At 37.4% G+C, this 23,466-nt stretch overlaps 1 protein-coding gene across 1 annotated transcript in view; it reads right to left on the bottom strand.

Annotated features, from left to right (window-relative positions):
- The window catches only part of Pard3b (par-3 family cell polarity regulator beta), a 1,015,658-nt gene that overhangs the window by 399,252 nt on the left and 592,940 nt on the right, over window positions 1–23,466 (bottom strand). Inside the window, exons 14-15 of the mRNA XM_047544116.1 lie at window positions 17,538–17,637; window positions 10,830–10,945 (exon numbers count right to left, since the gene is read on the bottom strand). Coding sequence (XP_047400072.1) covers window positions 10,830–10,945; window positions 17,538–17,637 — 216 coding nt within the window. The remainder of the gene's footprint in view (window positions 1–10,829; window positions 10,946–17,537; window positions 17,638–23,466) is intronic.

The following is a 23,466-nucleotide window of genomic DNA, read 5'->3' as shown; positions in this document are numbered from 1 at the left end:
TTTTCAGCATTAAACAAGCAGAGTAGATGTTTATAGCGATGTTAGCCTTGTACTAAGGTACCTTAAAGCAGCTGGAAATGCTTCACATGAAGTTAGGAGAGTAGCTTTAGTGTTCCAACAAAGAACTAAAAATCAATTATTTTCAAAAAGATTATCTGACTTGCCACAGATTAAGCAGTTTTTATTATAAATAAATCTGAATTTGATTTTGCTTCTGGCTCATGTTTAGACAGTTTCTAACCATTTAATGAGAGACACAAAGATACTAATTAATATGTACTTTGGAGCAAGTAACATACCTGGCATTGGGAAAGTGAAAGTGAAATATCTGTTTTCCCCTGTGAGCAAGGGCTGAAACTTGACCTTTAATGTAGAATAACATTTTACTTGCAGAAAGTGATATTTAATTTAAAAATTTCCAACCTTATAAAGAAAATGCTCAGATGATTCACAGTAGAAGATATACAGTGAAATAGATAAAAAAAAGTTTAACCACAGAAGTCATTTTAAAAGTGAAATAGAATGTTCCTTTTAAACCTATAAAATTGGCAAAATAAAAAACATAAAATGCCCATTTTCTTTCAAATACTGTTGATAGGAGCAAAATTTCTCTTCTGGAGGACAACTAGTCATATAAATCAAAAACCTTAAATCATTTTTGTGGGGGAGGATTGCTAGCGATTTAACTCAGGGGTGCTTTACCACTGAGCCACACCCCCACAGCTTTTTATTATTATTATTTTTATTTGCACTAGGTTCTCAGCTTAGGACCTCACTAAATTGCTGAGGTTGGCTTTGAACTTGAGACCCTCCTGTGTCAGCTTTTCAATTTTCTTGGATTATAGGTGTGAGCTACCATACCTGGCTAAATCATTCTGGCCAAAGAATTATAGAGAATGATGAAATAATCATGATTGTTTATAAAGGTTGATGCAGTAGCAAGCTTCATGCATTGCTATTCCTAAAAGGGAAGAACTGGAAAGAACTTTTATGCAAATAATATAATATTAGGCAAATGAATCATGCTCCATTTGTTCAAAAGCAAATTTTGAGGGTGGGAGGGAGGGGAGTGAGAGAAGACTGGAGCAACTTTAGATTATGAAGGAAATGAGAGGGAGGGGAGTGTGAAAAATGGTGGAATGAGACAGACATCATTACCCTATGTACATGTATGATTACACAAATGGTATGACTCTACATTGTGTACAACCATAGAAATGAAATGATGTACCCATTTGTGTACAACGAATCCAAATGCAGTGTGTTTAAAAAAAAAAAAAAGGTTTGTAGGAGCTAAGACACAGAATAATATTTAGGCTAGACTGTTCCTAACAAATTTAAAAGTGTATGTTTGGTACAATCAATCTTAGAAAAAAATTAGAGTATAAGAGTAAAGATACATATAAAGTAAAATATGCAAGACTAAAGATGTTTCTCTTTTTAAAGAACAAACTAAACATAGTCACCTAAAAATGAGAGAAATGCACCTCCCTATAGTAGCTTTAATCTCTGCCTAAGATTAAAATGTTACCAATAGCAAATTTTAGTCATTCAGAATTCCAATCAGAAGGATAGTTATAAAACTGACAAACTTCATTTAACATATATTTCTTATATCATGTCATATATTTTATTATACTAATATTTAATTATATACTAAATATAATATTTTCAATTAATGAAACTGTCACTTCAAAACAACTAAAATGGATTTGGCTCATTTTTTTCAAGGAGAATTGAAGTATTTTGTTGCATTCTTTGAATAGCTTTTTCAGCTTCATATTTTTATGAAGATGTTCTCATATTAATACAAAAGTTCTTTTAAAAGGAACACAGAATTTCATTTAAGCATGAACAATGGTTTGTGAAACAAAGGCAAGTGAGCAGGAAAAGTTCATATTTGACTTCATTTAAAAGTCTTAGAGTCTTAGAAGGAGAGTTTCAATTGAACCTCAAAAAGGAAGAAAGCAATACCTGTACTAACTCAAGTTTGAAAGGGAGCCCAGAACATTTCAGTTTTAAAGGATAAGGTAGTTTTCCCATTGATCAAGATTCCCCATCAGAGCACAAACAATGCTGTAAATATTTGGAGGTCAATTTAAGAAAAATCTGCATGGGTTGGCTATTGGCAAAATATCATCAGTTAAGGTTCAGTTACAAACATTTCTGAACTTTATAGTCCTCTTTATATCTCTTGTGGGAAAACAGAGCTTTGAATCTTTCTTCCAGACAGCGAATTTTTAAATTATCTACATATTCCACTAACCAATCCCTCAGCTGGAGAAAATATAATCTTAGTGAAAAACCGCATGGCAACACTTGAGACCATCTGTGCCTCCATGATTGAATTAAAGATCGACATATCGGATCCACAGGTGAACTTTTCACAGGGTTTCATAATGCTTATTCAAGAAGAATTTATTTATATTGACAATTTAAGTCAACCACCAATTACCAGAAAACTGTAGGAGCTGTAGCGGCTCCATCTAACAATACCAGCAGCTTTCCCGTGACTGCTACTATTGCTAAAATAACACCAAATCCCTTATGCAAAGGCACCAGGTTCAGTATTTGCTTCAAAGGATTTTTTTTTTTTTCAGGTGGAGACAAATGATTCATTCATTCAACAAATGGTAAATGATAGCAACTATACTTAGGGCATTTGTGTGCATTGATTCATTAGAAGGGAGTCTGACAGGGGTGGGCTGGAATGTGCCACGACTTTCAGACAAGTCTGGGAACATGGAAAGCAGTATAAAAGCACCATTTACACACAATAGGCTTCATTTTCTAATTAATAGTAATAATCAACCCAAATTCATTTCAAAAATATATTTCTTAGAGTGCATAAAAAATAGTGTCCATAAGGACTTAGAGGAAGAGAAGCCTGTCACTGACATAGAAAACCATTTTTACACCTTTGCCTCCAACTCACATAGTAATTTTAACAAATTTTAAACAGAATGTGCATTATTCTGGTACATCTAAAATAATGATCTAGTTACAGATCTAGGAAAGTGATGTTTATCTCTGTATTTGGTTAATTCTAATTCATTTTCATTTTTAAATGTAGCAATTATCTAGAATTTAATTATATGTAAGGTTTTAGCTAATCCTAATGTTGCTCTTCTTAATGTTTTGAAAGAGTTCTGCTTTGGGTGGGGGTGCTGTAAACAGTGTGAGCTCATCTATTTTCTTTACTGGTTTCTCATCCTCTCCAGAGGTGCCTAAGATTGACCCTGTGTGCTAACCTGTGATTTGTCCCAACTGTGATTTTCTCCCAAACACTGAAAAATATACCATGGTCTCTTTTCTGTAATGTTAGTGAATTTTGTTTCTTGGTCTTCAAGAGCTGTTTTAATTTATACATATTTTTTCTTTCATATACCCAAAATGCCACAAACCAGAATTCAGTTTTCCATCACTAATACCTTCCTGGATTTCAAAGTTTGTAATCTTCATGCATCTTCTGATGTGGTTTTCATTGCTTGAGACATTTGGGGTGTGCATTCAATTTTAAGCAAATTTGAGTTTTCTATGTCAGCTATGAAAATATCTAAGGAGAGCTCTCCTATGCTTCTTAAGTCATTTTTCTTCCAGGCATATCTTTATTTCTTTCAACTGCTTTTCATTGGATGTGGTTTCTGGACCTCTCAATAATATCTGAATGGCTTCTGTACTGTCTTTCTATCTATTAAAATATCTAACTCAGAATTAAATACAGCACCATAAATATATTAAGCCCAGGTCAGGATATAGTAGAGCCTTTGTCTTCCTTGTCTGATATCACAGAAGTAGCTTTGGTGGTGGCTGTGTCAGGCAAGCAGCTAAAAACAGGGGGCTTCTTAAGTAGTTGATATTAAGCCAACTCTCCTGAATCCTATACTTGTACAATTGATCTTTTTGACAAACTGACTTCAGGATGTCATTTTTCACCATTCTATTAAAAATAGTTTCCCCTCTCCTCAGCTTTTGTCTCTACCTGAATTTGGCTTTTAGGAAATTATTTCTATCTGAAATTTTATTTTTTATTCACTGCATACAACTTTACCATCTATTTGTCTAATGAGAATGAAAACGCCATTAAGAATTGAGGCTTTGTATTATTTACCTGGAAAACTGCCTGGCATATGGTGAGGATCCAATAAATGCTCATTGGATGAATATATCATTCTTTGTTAAATTCCATCTTCTTCAATTCTGGAGAAATCATCTGAGTGCTAATTCTGTCAATCTAACATATTACCCAATCTCCGAGATAACAGATACTGAAAATGTAGTGAGATTGTGTGCCATGCCTCCATCCAAGTTACACACTGATCTTCACCAAACTCTGTTGAGTTTTACTGGAACACAATGATAGGGCCAAGTACAGCGTCTTTTGGTATTTGCTTAATATCCGTCCGAGTGACAACAAGTCACCAATTTGCACATTTCAGGGAAAGGTATTCTAATACCAACACCTCGGTGTATATAATTTGACCCATCAATCTTAATCAGAAAACAAGCTGCAATACCTTTGTAGAAATCAATATAACCCATAGCTATAATTCTTTCTTGATTTTACCAGTATAGAAGTCCTATCAAAAAGGAAAGAAGACAACAGTTTTTTGAAGGACTCTATGGAGGTTGCTTGTGATCACCATGTACTTATTTTATTTACTTCATTTCACAAACATGGACATCTTCTCAGGATCAGCATTGAGATCATGAGCCGAGTCTGGAATTCATCTCTGTGAAAACTGGTAATTTGCTTCCTGGATTCTGGTGCAAAGCCTATGCTTGGCAAGTTCTAATAATCGAAGACAGCAGATTCATAATCTCCATCCTTTGAGTGCAAAGGGATGATGACCATCTTGACCTCCATTCCCAGGAAGTCCTGCATTTCCAGTTTGAACATCACTCTCTTGTGTGCATGAAGGTAAAATTAACTCAGGAGCCAGGAGGCTTTTCTTTCCTGCTGACATCTGTTAGGAGTTCTAAACAATGGATCACCTCACATTTTCTCTTGCTATGCTTTAAGCCTTAGCTCATGCAGCTGCTTAGTTCTTCCTGCATTTATTCTTCTAGATCACTTTTTTCTTACCATTTGCTCCTCTCTTCCTCTTTGCCACATAACCAAGGTTATCAGTGAGTTCTTGACGCAACTACCACAGTGTCTTCAGATGCCTCTTCTTTTCTTGCTCTCTGAGATAAGTTATCATCACAATGTCAGAATTTCCTTTTGGAAATCTTCCCTTAACTCTTGGGTATTCCTTTCCTGCTAGGGTTTTGATCTAGGTACAATAGTGAGTACCATGCCTCTGGCTGACTTAACTAAATCCCCAGTATTTACAGCATTCCTGGCATAGAGTAGGTCCTCAATACATATTTCTTTAATGAATGAATGTAATTTCTTAATTTTGCCTTCCTGAAGCATAGGGCATACATCTGACTATATTTTTGTGTACTTCCTTGGTGACTTACAAGGTCAGTAGACACTTTTATTGTTATCATTAATTTTTCTTTACCAAACAGGTTTTCATTTTTGCTTTTTAAATCAAACTTATAGTCAAAATAATGGTCGCTGATTCAGCTTTTGCCATTTACAGAGGTATTGCTCATAGATGGACAATAAAGAAGAGCCATGGATCTAAATAAACATCTATATTAAAATATGTATTGATGTTCAACATATATATTGATAAACCAGCATCATAGTTATCAGAATATATAATTTTATAAAAATTCTATGTATTCAGTCTTCAGGATATTTTTCTTATCAAGAATGCATATAAAAGTACTTCATTATAAAAAATAATAAGTCAAGGTATTAGAATAGTAGAGTGGGGTTAATTAACTTTTTAAATTGCCCATCTTTGATCTGATAATAAAGATGCCAAATTACTAAGTGGGAATATCTGACATGTATGAAAGTGTTATATTCAAAATGTATTCCAAATATTTATCTTTGTAGATAGGAGATGATTTATAATTTTGACTTCAATTGTGGGTATCTACAAACATTTTCTAACTTAAAAAAAATGAATGCAGAACAAGCAACAAACAGAAAATAAAAATGCAGAATCACAGATCTGGAAAGGCAATCAGTCAATCTTTCTTCTTGATTTTTAGGGATACATTTTTTTTTTTTTTAATAAGAGACTACGGAACATGGAATGTTAACAATCTTCATTTTCAGGAAACTTGCTAAAATTTCATCTAAATGCCTCATGCATCACTGTAGGCTCATTTCCTCTCATTGAACAGAGGCGGGACAGCTGGCCAGCATCTTCCATCTGCACTGCCCTTACTGAGCCTTCTCTGAACTGTGTCAGACGCTCTGAAACAGGAGTCTGAGCCCAGTTGGAAACAGGACAGAAAACTATTTAAAAAAAATTTTTGTGGGAAATACTGTTTTAAACTTAACTTTGAATGGAGCTATAGATTAGGTCAACAAAGGGGCCCAAATACTGAAGTGCTGTCCCTTTAATAATTGAGACTAATTCTTATAGAGTACTATGGGGTCATAAAACACCAAGCCTGGAAATTAAAGATTTTTATGCCTCATCAAAAAGTCTTTGAATGTAACTCCCTGGCATGCTGCCAACGGGGGCAGCTCTTTGGGGGGAAACCCTATGCCAAAGGCCAAAAAGGCAGCTGTGTTATTCAGCTTCTGAGAGCTTCCAACTCAACACCCACACAAGCGCAATTATGAACAAATTAAAGGGATGCAGACTGAACATAGTAATTCTGGTAATTTAAATAAATAGAGGAAAGTCTACAATTAGTAGGAGAGATTGATTTTCTGGTAAACCCAGAAGTATCAACCTAGTCCCTTAAATGACACTCTATCCCCTTTGAATAAGCATAGTTATACCCAATTATTTAAAAATGAATTTCCTTTTACTTATTGTTCTAATCATTTCTGATCTCTCTTACATATGACCATACACACACTAGCAAAAATATCCACAAATCATGAGGCAAAATAGCCTCTGAAATATCTGTAAGGGATATAAAGTAATTAATAACACTGAGAAAAATTACTCTGAGTTTTCCACCTATGCTTTAGAACACAGAGTCAATGGTGCCCATTTTAGCAGGGTCTAATACACATGTCTGTAGTTAATTGAATGGATATTTCAAGTGCAGAGAAAGTTTAGATTCATTCAGAAAGAAACAAAGATTAATATTATGGAATCCACTAGGTAACTTGCTTGTATTTTATTGATGAAGATGAAAAATATATTTAATCATGCTATATATACATATTCTTAAAATTACTTAATAAAATTCAATGTCCATCTTTGATTTGAAGGAAAGAAGGGAGAGATGGAAAAGTGAAGGAAACTAGGAATATAAGGAAACTTATTTAACTTTATAAAGTATTTCTGTCAAGAACCAACAGCAAATGTTATAATTAACAGTCACTCAAACCGACAGGCAGGCAGGCAGGCAGGCAGGCAGACAGACAGACAGACACACAGACACACACGGAAGCACTCCTGTGTAATCTTTAAAATTTCATTAACTGATGCTTCCTTTTTACAAAGAAAAATCAGAGGAAGATTATCTTATATGTAATCAAAATAAAAAGTAATAGCATGATAATTTAAACGGAGTTATGCCGGCGCAGGGCAGATTAATGTATAAACAGATGAGCGTGTCTATAGACACACCCATTTATGTGTATAGGGGAATTTAATAATCAATGAGGCTACATTTTAAATTAATAGAAAGGATGGAAAACTCAATAAATATTATTAATAATTTGTTATTTTTGTGGAGAAATATTCTCCTACTTCATACACCATGAATAAAATAGAATGTAGATTGCTTAACTTAAAAAAGGCCTCTAGAAGAAAATAAATGGGAAAAACACAACCAAAAAGTCAAAAGAAAGAAAAGATAGAAATATTTGACTCTGGGACTAAAACTGTTTTTGGTAAAAGGTATCATAATCAAGCTAAGAAGGTAACAAATTACAGGAAATTATTTGCAACATACTTGCAATATTCTAAAAATGAGAGAAAAAGAATTAACAAATTGAAATACTGGCACAGGGTAAATAAATAAGTAAAGTGCAAAATAGGAAATATAAATGAACAAAAATCCCAAACACCCAAAATACAAGGTAAAACCTTTAATTAAGTTTAAATTCCATCTGAAAGGGAAGGGAAAACAAACCATCAAGACTCACAGCAACACAAAGTAATATATCATGTGACCAAGACATAGCATGGTATCATGTGACCAAGACATAGCATGGGTGGGAAAGCAAAGGGGTAGAGGGCTTCGCAGAAGGACATATGTGACAACTACCTTTAACCCTTGTTTGCATCTGGTGAATAAAGAAAGGAGGTGGGGTGAGGAGACTTTGTTTTTATAATAGGAATTGATTGTCTCTGGAAACACAAGTGAATGTAACTCCCTTTTAAAATCACTTGAACATATCAAAGATGACTCATTAATATGCAGGTCGAACTACTAGCTTAGATTCAAAAGATGCTACTAATGGGGTTAATTAGCCTTGGAAGATTACTACAGACTTTTTGAGACAGGGTCTCACTATGTTGCCCAGGCTGGCCTTGAACTTGAGATCCTCCTGAGTCAACCTCCTGAATAGCTGGAGTTACATTTTATGCCATGGTGCCCTGCTCCTATAGACTTTATAAAGGAGGAATAGGGAGTATAAATTAATAATACAATAAATAAAGGACTTATTTTTATTTTGGACCTCATGAAACATGTTTTTCCAGCTATAAAAGTATTTGACCTAAATACTTCAGGGTTTAAAAAACAAAATAAAATAAAACAAAACAAACAAACAAACAAAAAAACTTTTAAAAAAATGGTTCTTAATCCTGTTGACAGTATTATTCTTATAGACATCATCACCAATCCTTTTAGCATGTTTGGCTCAGGATTGTATATGACTAAACTATAATTATATTCTACTTCTCTAATTAAACAGGAAAGACATTTCCAAATTTTTAACTTTGGGGTATCACCTGAGTTTATCCAGTGGAAAGTCAACACATTTATTAAGCTTATCCTTTGTCTGTTCTAGGGAGATGGGACCAGATGGTCCTAGAATGCTTACCCTCAGAGTCTTTGCAAAACTATTAGCTTCAAACTGGTACTTCTTGGAGGGGGGCGAAACTTGGATGATTACTCTAAAAGTGTTTCTACAGCATGTTCCTGAATACCTCTGCTGTATGGTACGTTTTAGCCAATGCTTTTAGTGTGGTACTTGTGTCCTACAGAAAATAACCCAGGGTCTGTCCAATTTTGTAAATTGAACAAACATTACTATTGTTGTTGTCATTTGTGGTATATGTACAAGAAAATGCAATGGAAGACTGCTAACTATACATATGTTACAAATACGATTTCAATGTAAAAGACAAAAAGTCTCAAAAATAAAGTTTTCAGTAATAAGAATTAAGAGCAGAAATACTTCATAGGACACAATTTATGTTTTATTTTTTTACAGATTGGATAATGTTTTTTCTCTCTTAAATTAAAATGGATGCTATGCTATTTTATCTTTTCCAGAGATTTTTTTAAAACCATGATACTGGTCACATTTTTTAAATTAAATGAAAAAAAAGTACTATAGTTTTCCTCCTCCCTACACCCTGAAATTAAGAGCAGTTTTTGTCCATTCATCTTCTCTACAGAGAAACTGGCAAGAGAGGAGAGGAAATGTTTATCAAGCAATTTATGGAAATACATTTTTAGTAATAACTGATGTCACTGTCACACATTACTCCTTTGGTTTGTCAGAGATTCATGCTTGAGAAAGCACCCTTCTGACCAGTGCTCAAGCAGCTTCCTTGTTAAGGTTTTCTGTCTGTCTCTCACCATAGGTGACAAGAGCAAGTGCTTCCCAGTGGTTTGGTTAATTTATAGAGAATAGAATCAATTTTTCATTTCATCAGGATTGAACCTTTTCCTGAACCCCTGTAAATGAACAACAGATAAGCACTATTTATCAGACTGTTTGGTAGAGTACTCAGTTTTGATTATTCTATTTTCTTGTTGCTATTAATGAAAAATGTAATATGCCTCAAGAAAAAACAATTGCAGAGGTTGGCCTCTGAGTATTCAGGAAGCAAGGAGTATTTTGTTAAGAATTTATTTTGTACTGAGAGCTCATGGGAGGGGAGCAGTATTTGTAGATGGTTGGATATCTTTCCAGGATCCATGTCCCAGGACCTGCAGAACACTGTTGACATGGCTCTTTGGTCTGCCCTGAGAGCCAAGAGTCATCCAGAAATGCTTGTGGTGCTCAGAAGACTGGTGAGGTTGTTCAGGCCAGCCCAGGTACCTTGATACTCTCCATCTGGCAAACCCAAGTGACCCTTCTTCCCTCCAGTATCACAGGAGATGGGCATTTGAAGAGAGCAATCTTCTTCATTTTTGTCTTCCCTACCCATCAAACATGCAGAACACAGGAGAAACATGGGGAGCACCATTTACTCACATCATCTCCCCAGGCCCTGCAACAGGTATGTCCATTTGGAATGAAATGCACCGGTGGAGACGAGAGGGCACACACAAATGCAGGTGAGTTAAAGATGCTTGTGGCATTCAGAACCTCCAGAGGGAATCATGTTTTTCTGACCTAATAAAGGGAGTCATCTCTCTTACTTTTACAAAGGGGGTAATTACAATTAAATGTGTGAAAGAGATAGGAAGATAGGCTGACCAGTCCCAGCCTCCAGGCTTCTGCAGACCTTGCTCCCTGAGGTTTGAGTTAAAGAAACAAAACCTGGACATTTGGGAAGATAGATGGGCTGAGGCTGGAGAGCTGACCTGGATGTCACCTCCCCCTCACTTACCAAGGTCCATGCTCTTCGAGGCTTTCAGGTTAATTGATTCAGGCTGCCTGGCTGGTGTCACAGATCTGAAGTTGATGTGCTGATCTGGAAAATATACTGCTGAATCTACCCCAGAGCTGTGGAAAGAAGCCATACATCATATTTAGGTCTAGAATAAAATCATAAAGAGAGAGTAAAAGAGAGAAAAGCAGTTCTCTTTTGGAACATAGTACCTATCAGCTTCTTTGCAGCCCATTGGTATACATATTTTAAACCAATTCTTAAATCTCAGGTTTCTTTCATAAGGTATAGCAACCCTGTTTTCATGTATTTTATCTTGCAGTACAATTTAAATAAAACATTCTCTAGCTAATATCGTGTTTGTCTCTTTGCTGATTTCTGCTAATTGGGATCCTGCTAAACCATATATAACTTCAAGTGGGTAAGGGGGGCATGGAAAGCACTAGCACGTCATAGCTTGTCACCAGATACTAACAGTGCTCTAAAGTGGACTGAGATTTCTGCAGGATAAGCTTGCCCTTCATTTAAACACAAGTGAAAGGGTTGGTTCCTCAGAGAAAACCATCTTGCTGAATGACTGATGGCTGAGGGAGTTTGGTTTTCTACCTTATTTAGGTCTATCTTCTACAACTAATGTGAATGCTGAGCAGATAGTCCATTCATCAATAATACCAGAAGGAAGTCACAGGAAAAGAGCAGTTGACCATTTTGACACAAGAAGTGTCAAACGCCCATAACAGGCTTCCTGGTACTTGTGGTCAGTCTTAAAGAATTTTCTTTTTGCTGCATATTTTATTTATTTTTCTTGAGGATGAGGGATTTTGTATAAAGGAATTATAGATAATAGCATATATCACAACCCAGAAAAACACTGTTTTTGTATACTTTTCATAAATTAAATTCTAGCCACTTTCTCCACTTTCTCGGTAGCTTGTCTGTTTATGAAGAATATATGGTGGCTTACCTCAATATCACTTGTAATCCTAATCTCAGATGCAGAAAAAACTCAGATTAAGCATCCTCAGGAAATCTGAAAGTACTGTGGTTGAGTTTTTCAAACAGTTAGAGGTTGATATTTTAAATAATGAAGTAACAAAAATAACTTCTGAATGAGAATTCTTCTAAAATGCACAGAGGAATCTCAAGTTTTAAATTAAATATACCAAAATAATTTCAACTTTTCTTAAAACTCATTAGTAGTGAACATTTAATATTCCCTGACAGCACTGTTAAAATTAATATGCAACTACACTAATATTGATGAATGAGTAAATGAACCTCCATTATTAATACAGTGGCAGGTGGATTAAGGAAGCAGCCTGATGGATAGTACAAGATAATCTCAAGAGCCAGGATGCAGTAGCAGATCCTGGACCAGGTTTAATTCTGTCTCTGCTACTTATTGGCTGTGTGACCTGAGCAAGTTGTCACTTCTCTGTTCGTAAATGTCCTCACATGTAAATTTTAATGTACTATTCACATAGAAAGTGAATATAATTACATTCTCTATGTTATGAGGTGGTCAAAAAGATAGAATGAGTTAAAGATTTAGAAAGTAAGTAGACCAGCATCTCACAGAGAGCAAGTGCTATAGAAGTGCTCAGTTAATGAATGAGCAGATTAATAAATAGACCTGCTTTTGCTTCCTAAATGACTGTGAGTTTCTAGATTTTTCCAGATTTTTTTTTTTTCACAGTTTCCTTGCCATTTCTGTTTTTATCAGACTCTCAGTAGGGCTAGGACTAAAGGTTAGGGACTGGGGAGATATCAGGGTGTGTGGCCTCATCGATAAAATAGTAGTGTTTACTCTATAAGAATGTTGTAATTATTAAATAAATTAAGGAATGCTCAATACTAAGAATAATGCCTCACATATGCTAAGAGTTCAATAAATGGGAGCTATTACTAATATTTTCTTTATTTCTGTGGACTATGGTGATCTTTGAATGAGGACATGTACTGTTCTCCAATAAAAAGATTGTACCTGTTTTCATGAGTTTTCTCAAGAAGTTTAAATCTGCTCATTGGATTCCAATGGTGCCTGGGTGCATTCTCAACAGACAAAACCACTGATACATAGAGTATACTAGATGTGGTATCTAGTGATAGGAAAACACAATAAATGTGTGTAAAAATCCTTGACCCACTCAGTATTTTTGATGCTGGTATGGTCTAACAGCAATACTCTCTTTCAGTCCACTTTAAAGAAGAATCTGAGATGCTACTGTGCACCCGAGCTTCCCCCAATCCTTGATATTCTGGAAGCACTTGCCTTTAAATGTGTTATTCGACCTTTATTTGCACTGTTTTTCCATCCTTTGATCTACTGTGATGATGTAGATTTACTGTCAGAAAGACTCATGGCCTCATAGAGTCAAGGAATTTAAGAGCTGGACGGGATTAAAGGCTAGGACATCATTTAGATAAGATTCTGAGGCCCAAAAAGGATGTTCCAAGGTCACGTAGGTGACCAAGGGCAAAGCCGGGACCAGAGCCACAAGCTCTGCTAAAATGGCAACCACCCTGGGACACAAGCTGTTACAATCCTAAATTCCAAAAATTTCTAGCCTTTTCCTTAATTTAGTGCAGATTTGCTCATAATCTCCTATGCAACTTGTTTTTAGTTTAGCTTTTTGTTTAAACAGAATGGTGCTTATCATGGAACTAAAGAAAGGCAGACAGTGGATCAAAGCAAATGTTATATGTTATAACAAAAACCTTCAGGGCAGAAGTTTAGGACCAACATGAATATTCCTCTTTAAAACAAAGATCACACTGCATTTATAACTCAAGGTGGACTATGGGAATTTACCCAAGTGAGGACTGTATTGGTTGCCCCAATTCATTCTCAGAGTGTCTTCCAAACTAGGCAATAATTGACATATTAAGAATAAGAGAGGGGAAGGGGTATGGGGGAAGGAATGATAGTACAGTGAAATGAACATTATTACCTTTATACATATAAATGGCCAAACATATTATTTATATTAAATATGTCAATATTTAATTTGATCATGATGTATACATTTGTTGTTATTTTTGATTGTGACCAAGTATGCAACTTGAAAAACCTTCAATGGAAGGATCCCTCTTGCCATGAGACAAAATGGAAATGCAATATAAGACTGAAGTCAGATTGGCAGATATTTAAGGAGGGACGTGAGTGTAACGTAAGACATGGGATCAGAGCAACGAGAGCATACAGCAAACTGAAATAATGACTGGAGTATTGAATTAGTTAATGTGAAAATATTTTGGACATGTAAGTTAGACTAGTGAAATGGTTTGTAATTTTATGCTACACATCAGAAGTATTTACAGTGAGAGGGTGACACAATGATTAACTATAAACTATGACATATTTTAATTTTGAAGAGAGTTAGTGTGTGCTCATGGCTGAGCGGGCTGCACCAGGGGCTGTGGGAAGCTGGAAGTTGACAGCAGGCCAAAGACGTGTCCTAGATCGAGGCCGTGCTTTCAGCACGAACAACCGGGGAATCTATCAAATAGAAATGATACTCAATGTCAAATTATGCTGCATAATGAATAAATAAGGGTAGCATGAAACATATGCCAGTGTCCTGAATGTGGTGACAAACCAGGAATGCGAAAGACACACAGGGCCAGCAGTGCGTGTTCAAGGAGAACTGTCTGAAATAAAAAGCTGGGGAAGAAGATTTTGAGAAGCAGGCAAAAAAAAAAAAAAAAAAAAAAAAAATGACTGAAACCACTGGTGTCTTATGAATTGGCTCTAACGATGGGCTAGTGTGAGTGAGAGTAACACAGGCCATGTGTGCAAAGCAGAGATAGAGAGAGAGAGAATGAAAAATATGAGCATGTAGAGAAGTATCACGTATTATCTAAACTGTTAACAAGTCAATCTATTCTGCCTGCTGTTGATTTGCCTTCAACTCTCCCTGAAATCCTGCAGCAAAAAGACATTGCCCTTATATTTATTTATTTATTACTTAGACACACAGATTCTAAACTTTTCTCTAATAATCATTGGAAGAATAGTAAAAATAAGTTCAGTAATATACCCATCTCATTTGGGTTCAAAGTACAGGCCCTACGTTTGATCAAATTTGTGCTTCCCTTTCCACGCAAGAGCCGTTTTCTGCTTCATAGAAGTGCTTCTGCCCCTAACGCACTGCTTAGAGGGCTTTATGATTTTTTTTTTTAATTGAATGACAGAATTGCTCAACCCTCCTGGCTCCTTTCCAGTCTGTCCTCCATTCCAAGCTTCACACATCCAAACCCTGCTGCTGCTGGTCACCTAGGCAACGCTGCAGCTTGCAGGACCGAGCAGGTCACAGCCTCCCAGGAGGGGGAAGAGATTCAAGGTTTAAGGCTCCTTCCTTCCTATGTCCTTTCCCCTCCACGGGGAGCTGCTTCTCCCTCCCTTTTGGCCCTGTTCTTCTCTTGCTAGTCCCTAGACTACTGCAGATCCTTGTCTGTGGCTTCCCCAAACTATTCCATTGTCCACAGCTGAAGTTGCCCAAGGTCTGACACTGTCATTCCATGGGTTGGAGCCCTTCCATGCTTCTCCACTGCTCCCCAAGGAAGCAAGGTGCCTTTGGTGCAGGGCAGACCATAACTGTCCCTTGATTTTTTTTCCCCCTGGATACCGTGTACTTCAGCCCTACTGAACACAAGATTCCATTCCCTCTCTATTGCCTGGTTTTCTAACCGAAGTTGGTATTCCTGCCAATTCTTTGCATTGTGGGTTCCTTTCCATTTTCTATGAAATTACTGACCCCACTTCTCCCATGAAAACTCCCTGGATCCTAGAGGCAGGGTCAGGTGGCTCATTTCTCTGTGCTCCCAAGGCATTTTGTATCTAATGTTGAGCAGGCTGCATCCTTAAGTGTCCGTCTTCTTAAGAGGACACTGCATTTCTTGCTGGCAGGGATGCTTTCTGATCCATTCTAGTACTTTCTAGAGTGTTTGGCTCAAAGCTCCAAAAATACTGCTGCACGGATGAGTGAGTGAATGAATGACTTCATGACCAAACACTGCAGAGCAGAAACAAAGAATGAAGGCTGCAGAAATCACAGAGGACGGTGCTTGATAGAAAAGGGAAGGGAAGGAATCTGTGGAGATCCTGAAGACATCATAAGGTGGTTGCTAACTCCCAAGAAGTGTCTCTGAACCACCCCCTCACCTGCAGGTTGCTCACCTGCAGTCTCCCTGTCTCGCCAGCACGGGTCCTCAGTACATGTTGCACACAATGAAATCTCAAGGTTTACATACCTACTGTCTCTTAGAACCCCATGACAGACTTTCCTGTCTACTGAATGAGGGTCGTAGACCTCATCCTTGCATTCTGGGCTTTATCGGTGCACCAATGAGTTAAGTTGTAAAAATCAATTCCCCTTCTTACCTCCATGCTCTTCCTTCCCTCCCCAAAATTCTCTTCCGTCCTGGACTTATCTCACGTCCAACCCCAAGTTGCAATGAAAGGTGTGACTCACATAACTTTTACCATCACATTTTCCCCGATTCCTCTAACTGGAAGCAGTTCCTCTGCCTCAGACACACGTTAAATTACGCCTCCTGTGGTGTTGCACCTTGCATTCTGGTTGGCCACTAGCCTCCTGACTTCTCTTGGGCAGGGCTTCTATCTGATTCGCCTTTGCACTGTCTCAGTGGATTGGTACATACTGGATACACAGGATGAACAATAAATTTACTTTATTGAAATTATTTAAAAATGGATTTTTTAATGCTACCATCTTGGATTCAGAATTGAGATAGGCAGTGGAAATAAAAGAAAAATATTAAATAGGTTCACATTTCTTCCTGAGAAAACCCTGGAGATACTAATCTAGCATATGACCATGATTATCAACCTACTTCATGAAATTGTATTTGAGTAAGATAACTAATTTCAAAAATAGAAGAGTCAGAGAGAGCTAAATAAAGGTAAGCTTCCACCTAATAGAGTTAGATATACTCTTGTGCAGCTGTAGTTTTTAATGGGTTGTATTGAAAAGCACTGCTATAAGAAAAAGGAAGAAATTTCACAGGATTATCATGGGACACAAAATGGAATAAAATACACAGTTTTTAACAGCCATAATAAATACAGAAAATAGCAAAGAGACAATTTAATGATTTTTAAAACTCATCAGAAGAACAAAATCTATGAATTCCACTAGTCAAATAGCATGTATGCTTATAAATCTCCTTCTCTCATGCTTGTGTGATTCTAAAAATTATTGATTTTTTTAGTTTCTATTATAGAATGGATATAATATTGGGCACCTTTTTCAATATTTTAGATTAGATATGGTGTTGCTTTAATTTTTAGATTCCATTAACTTTCTTGGAACATCTATTTTTAAGATAACTTTAGGGTTTGCCAATTACAAAGAAAAATAAATCCTGTCTTATTTTCCTTTGGTGTTGTTTCATACCTTCCCATATCACTTTTCTTTGGGGGTCACTGCTCTAGTTTTTAAACTGGTGAAAGAAAATTACAGCATTTTCTTAAATAGTTTACTAATATTAGATGAATCTAAACACATTCCAGGAAGCAAAATATGAACAGCCTAAGCTATTAGCTATGAGAATCTTTCCCTGGAAAGGAATTATAGATACTATGAGATTTCCATTCTGGAATAAAATAGAGTTAAAATAAGGTGACTGAGTTTTCCCAGAAAAGCCGTAACAGGGAACATTTATGATATATCGTTTTATCGATACCTGTGGCTGTAATCTTCAAGGCCCAATTCCGGACCAGCATGTGGTGGGGGGGAAGGTGGTACTTCACTCTCTGCCCATCGGTCATTGGAAAGCAATAGGTCTATAAACAAAGAACAAATGAAGCTGTAGTAACCCAGAGGCAGAACCATTCAGTGCCTGGTTTTGCTGCAGTTCATGATTTTTACCAACACATAAACCAGCCTTGAAATAAATATGGCTTCGCCCAGAACCCAAGGATTGGTATGTGAGCTCATGCTCCCTGCTTGAGAAAAGGTGCTCCACCTAATGTTTGTTGATGCTGGTGACCAGCTGGCAACCCCTGGCACGTCAGCTCCCTGCATCCTTTCCCCACCTGTGGAAGGTTGGTACATATTCATTACCTGTGATTCCTGGAAGATCAAAACCATGCCTTTCATGCTTTAATATTCTTGTAAAAAAGACTCTGTAATGAATCCTCTGAATTATATGGTGGCATAGGCATTTGCTTTAATGGCAAAAATACTTTTAAAAAGCCATTTATATACAGTATATCTATTTATTTAGACAATATAGGGGGAAATCCCCACTCTTTTTGCATCTGTCTCATAATGGAATCACTTGAAGTTAGACCTTATAAACAACAGACCATGGTCTGAATCTGAGTTTTCCTACTTAATAACAGTGCATACCTTTCCAGGCCATTTGGATTGGAAAAGCAATACATATCCTGAACAAATAAGGTTTGATGAGATCTTACTGTGTATGAGACACTGTACTAAACATTATGTGCATTATTCTATTTAATGCTCATAATTTACACCAATATTTATTAATATGTGTCAAGCATTAGACAGTATCCTAGGTTATTTTTGGAGCAAGACTGTCATGTTTCCATTCCTGGTTCCTACCGCTGTGTAAAATTGGACAACTTACTCTAATTTTCAAAGTCTCAGTTTTTAAATCAATGAAGTGGTATACAAACACCTTTTCTGGAAGAATACACACAGAGTAAAATGGTGCAGGTACAAGCCCTGACTCAAACATGCAAAGTGCTAACTCCATGCAAAGGGTGATCATGCTTTAAGTAATAAATTCTACTGTGTATCTAATAAAGTAGACATTTGAAAAATGTGGACCCAGTTTGTCCCTGACAGATAGAAAAAAGAGAAAAATCTCTATTCTTGAGAACTGCTGCTGCTAACTACTGCTGGTAACAGAGCCTGGTTTTATTATGTCCATCTGCCAAGTATGATGGCACCTACATATTATTCTGAGAGTTTCTGGGAGGGTGTTTTGGGATGGGATTAACATTTAAATCAGCAGACCAGGTAAAAGAGATCACCCTCTTTAATGTGGGTGGGCCTTACCCAGAAAGCTGGAGGGCTAAGAAGAACACAAAGGCTGGCATTCCCTGAGTTAGAGAGAATTCCTCCCACTTGACTGCTTTTGAACCCAGCTTTCTTCTGCCTTTGGACTTGAATGAAAACAGCAGCTTTTCCTGGGTCTTAAGCTGGCAGGCTTTTGGATGGAAGCCATGCCTTCAGTTTTACTTACTTCCCAGCATTTTGGGTTCGAACTAGAACCACACCATGTTTCCTGGGGTCTCCAGGTTGCTGACCCACTGCAGATCTGGGGACCTGTCAGTCTCCATGACTGTGTGAGCCAATTCCTTATAAATCTATTTATATGTACACATACTGGTTCTGGTTCTTTTTTTCCTTGTTGTTTGTTTGTTTGATTTTGAGATCTCTGTTGAACACATTGAGCAAGGATTTGCTCCAGCTCTCCTCCAGATCTTTCTGGATGGTGGGAGCAGTGATGATGTGTCCTGGGAATGAGGACGCTGGAGCTTGGATAAGCAGGTGCGACAGGTAAAGAAGCACAATGAGCAAAGGCAGCCAGCAAGTCCCCTACCACTGGGATCCAGCAATTTGGTAGTGTTGGTATCAGTCTAGCAGCCAGAGACTTGCTAAGAAAAAGAGAGCAGAAGGACTATACTATAAATAGGGAGCTGGGGCACATCCTTTCTGCTGGCTTGAATCTTTATGTCTGCAACCTCTCAGTCCCTTGTTCACACTGTTGGTGAACTGGTGATGATCAGTTAACTTGCTTGCTCAAAATACTTAGTCATATACAGTTGCCTACAAAATAAGAGCCTGTGGCTTTGGCAGCCAACTTCATCTTCTATTACACATTAGTCACCCCAAACTGTGTACTGTTCTCTGACCACACTCCTGAGCCTGCCTGCTGCAGTGTCTTTGCGTACATAATTGTAAAAACCCACTCTGCCAAATTCTTACCCTTCTCCCAAAGCTCACCTCAAATGTCACCTCTATAAAATGTTCACTAGTCCTAGGATAGGTCATTGACTTTGAAACAGTGGCAGAAAATACTCTCTTCCTGGCAATGCAAAGATACCATTTCTCAGTCCTCTCTCTCCTAGATGAATTCCTGCCCATGGAAGTGAGTTGCTATGGTGAGTGTCACCCCTAGCCTCTGAGGTTAAGAGAGGGCATACCTTCTCTACTCTGCCACTTCTCCAAACCACCACCTGGGAGCCAAAGGATAAGGAGCAAAAAGCCTGCCTAGCCACCAACACAAGCAGTTTAGGTCTCTTAATCAGGAGCATAGCCCCTGTGAGCATTCCCGTCCTGCCAAGATCTATTAGACTGTGTTGTGGCCCAGAAAGGTACAGCACTTTCTTCTCCTACCCCTTAACATTTTGGTTTGTCTATTAGTTAATATTGTATAGAGTAATTCCTGTATAACATTTATTGAATGCTGCCTATGCAACGAGCCATTTATTGATTTGCCAAGTTATCATCTATTCATCTATATTTCTCTTACTAGACTGCAGATAACCTCCTCTTTGTCCTCTCCTTTCTCTTCTTCCTCCCCTTCTGTAGCCTCTTCTGTGGCTATTTCAAGTTTTGGAGTTCGTGTTTATCTTACAATCATTAACTTTAACTTTACTGCATTCATATGACCCATCTGTTTTTTCTTAAAGTGATAATGGGTACAGAGGTAAGTATCTTACATGTTGGCTCTGTGTCCTGGGTTTGGTTTTAAATAACATATGAAGATGCTGCAAGGAACTTTTTCCTCTTGATCCAAACACTTCCGTTAAGCCCTGTATTAGTGTGAAAGTCTGGAATTCTCATCTCCTACAAATTTTACAGATTCCATTGAGTTGGTACAAGATAGGTAGTGCAAGGTACGTTCATAATGGTAGATATATCTAGATCTCTATTTATCCATATATATAAATAAGTGTTTGTGAATGTTGACAATTTGTCTCCTATTCATTACTTCATTGATGACTAAATGGCTTTTCTTTTAATTACTGTATTTCTTTGGTATATTCTGTGGGATCCATCCTGCAAAAGTCAGATTAGAAAAGCTAGGTAAAAGACACTGGGACTTCAGACAAAGGGTGAGCAAAGCTATGGCCCTGATCTGAAACTAGCCTACCATTTGGCTTTGCAAGTAGAATTTTATTGAACACAGCCAGGCCCGTTTGTTTATTTAATGTTTATGGCTGCTTTTGTACTCCTATGGCAGAGTCAAAATCACTAACAGAGATCCTGTGGCCCACAAAGTCTAAAATATTGCTTTCTGGCTCTTTAAAGACAAAGTTCGATGACCCCTGCTTCAGACTCTTCTTGAGGGAAATACAAGCACTGCATCCGTCTTTGCATTCCTGATAGTGTATTCTGCACAGTGGAGGTATCCAATAAACATTAGTTAAATTGGAAAGTATAATCCAATTTCTGATCAGCACTGCAGAGGCAGTGGCTTCCATGGTATGGAGGGGTGGATGCATGTTGGTTCCCAGGAGGCCTCACATTAAGCATTACACCATTATGTGTCTCCTCAAAAGACTCCAGGGAATATGGATTTACTGGGTCAGGGCACAGAAACAAAGCATCAGATTTCAGGTGGGCAGGAAAGGCCTAACTCCTTGGGCAATGCTGATGCTGGGCAGACTTGGGGCACTTGAGCTGAATGTCGAAAAGAAGCAGGAGAAAAGCACAAAGGGGAGATGAGAGGGATGAAGGAGAGGTGTTAATGGCCCAGACAACCACACTTAGCCTAGTACTTGGCCTGGGGTGAGACCTGCCAGTGAGATTCCTCAGAAAACAGTGTTGGCACCTCATTAACATTCAAATGCTTAATGGGATTTTACAGTCAACCTTGGGGAGACAGCCTCCATTCTTCTTGCCATCTTGGAGAACCACTCTTGTTCCATTTCTGGCACTGCTAGCCATTCTCCAACACAAATATGAATTCTCTGGTGTTACAATTTGTACAAATGTTAGTCCTAAAAATGCCTTTTGTGTGTAACAGCTTGACAGGAATAAAAAATAAAATACTCAGCAAAGTGTGGGTGGTATGCACTATTAATACAAAAATAGATGGAACACAGAATATCAACACTGGATTTTTAAGTATACAAAGGAAAGGAAAAGGGGAAGAAAAAAGAGTTACTGCTTTGGCTGTACCAGTTCCTCTCCTCACAAGACATTACATTTTGTCAAGTTGATCTTGTTTTTCTACAGGAGGTCCTTAAAACATAGGTGGTCATGAGTCAACACTCAGCATTCATGCCCTGTACCACCTTCCATGGCCCTGAACCCGGCAACTCCCGCAGAGTGTAAACACAAAGGAAATGTAAAACACAAAATTGTAAACTAGATCACAGATCTACAGTGAATAATAGCAACTCATTTTTCTCTATTTTTTAAATAATAAGGTTTAGTGGACTCACTTCTTGAGAGCATTTGATTTTTTTTATTCTGTTAATTTGGAAAATCAAGGTGAGGAAGAACCTTGTGGGTCGCTGATCTGCATGGTGTTTTTACTGGTGTGTAAAATGCTGGTCTGCATCTATGTCTCAGGAGGAAGAGAACAGGTAAAACCCCAGAGGTTGTCTGTGGCCACTTGTACCAGTAGAACTCTTTGTTCAGTAGACATACAAGGCCTCAACATTTTCTGAAAGCTTCAAAGTATTATCACATGTCATCTTAGCAGGTGCTTTGAGTATATTTTATTACTTACATTTTTTTCGATGTATTTTTTTTTTTCTTCTGGGTACCAGGGATTGAACTCAGGGGCATTTGAGAACTGAGTCACATCCCCAGCCCTATTTTGTATTTTATTTAGATACAGGGTTTCACTAAATTGCTCAGCACCTCACTTTTGCTGAGGCTGGCTCTGAATTTGCTATCCTCCTGTCTCAGCCTCCATAACTACTGAGATTACAGGTGTGCACCACAGTTCCCAGCCTGTGTGTGTATTCTTAACATGTTAACTAGTTTTATATTTTTATTGTTTTAGCTATCGCTCCTTTTTTTCTAAAGATATTGCCCAATTTACTTGAGCATATCAATGTCCTCTAAAAGTATGTTTTGTAGATATCACCTCAGCATTGATATTTTATATGTACTGGAAATGAACCAAGAAGGAGGTAGGTAATGTGTCCAATGTTGCTTTGGATGTCACTGGTGAAATTAGGAACAGAATTTTAAACTCAGTCACTGAACCACATGTTACTTTAGAGTCAAATGCCAATTAAATTTTGTAAAGGATTTAATACAGATGTCAGTGTTTGCTAGCCTAACATGGGCACAGTAGGAAGAAAGCTGTTCTAGTCTGGAAAACTTGCTGTTCCTTCCTGACACCATTGCTACTGGGACTAAAGGTGTCAGAAGAAGATCTTGCTGTATTGAGAAGACTTTTAATTTCTTTAAAGTGAAAAGACATACCAAGTACTTTTTTTTTCTGTATATAAAGTCAACTTCTTTTTTTTAACAAATCTTTTTTTTTTATTTTTATAGACTACATTTTGATTCACTGTATACAAATGGGGCACAACTTTTTTGTTTCTATGGTTGTGCATGATGTCAACTTCTATTGGTCATTCTTAGTTTCAGATGTCAGGACTTTACTC

The sequence above is a fragment of the Sciurus carolinensis genome, chromosome 3, assembly GCF_902686445.1.
Source record: "Sciurus carolinensis chromosome 3, mSciCar1.2, whole genome shotgun sequence".
Lineage (NCBI taxonomy): Eukaryota > Metazoa > Chordata > Mammalia > Rodentia > Sciuridae > Sciurus > Sciurus carolinensis.
This window is presented reverse-complemented; position numbering and strand designations above follow the sequence as displayed.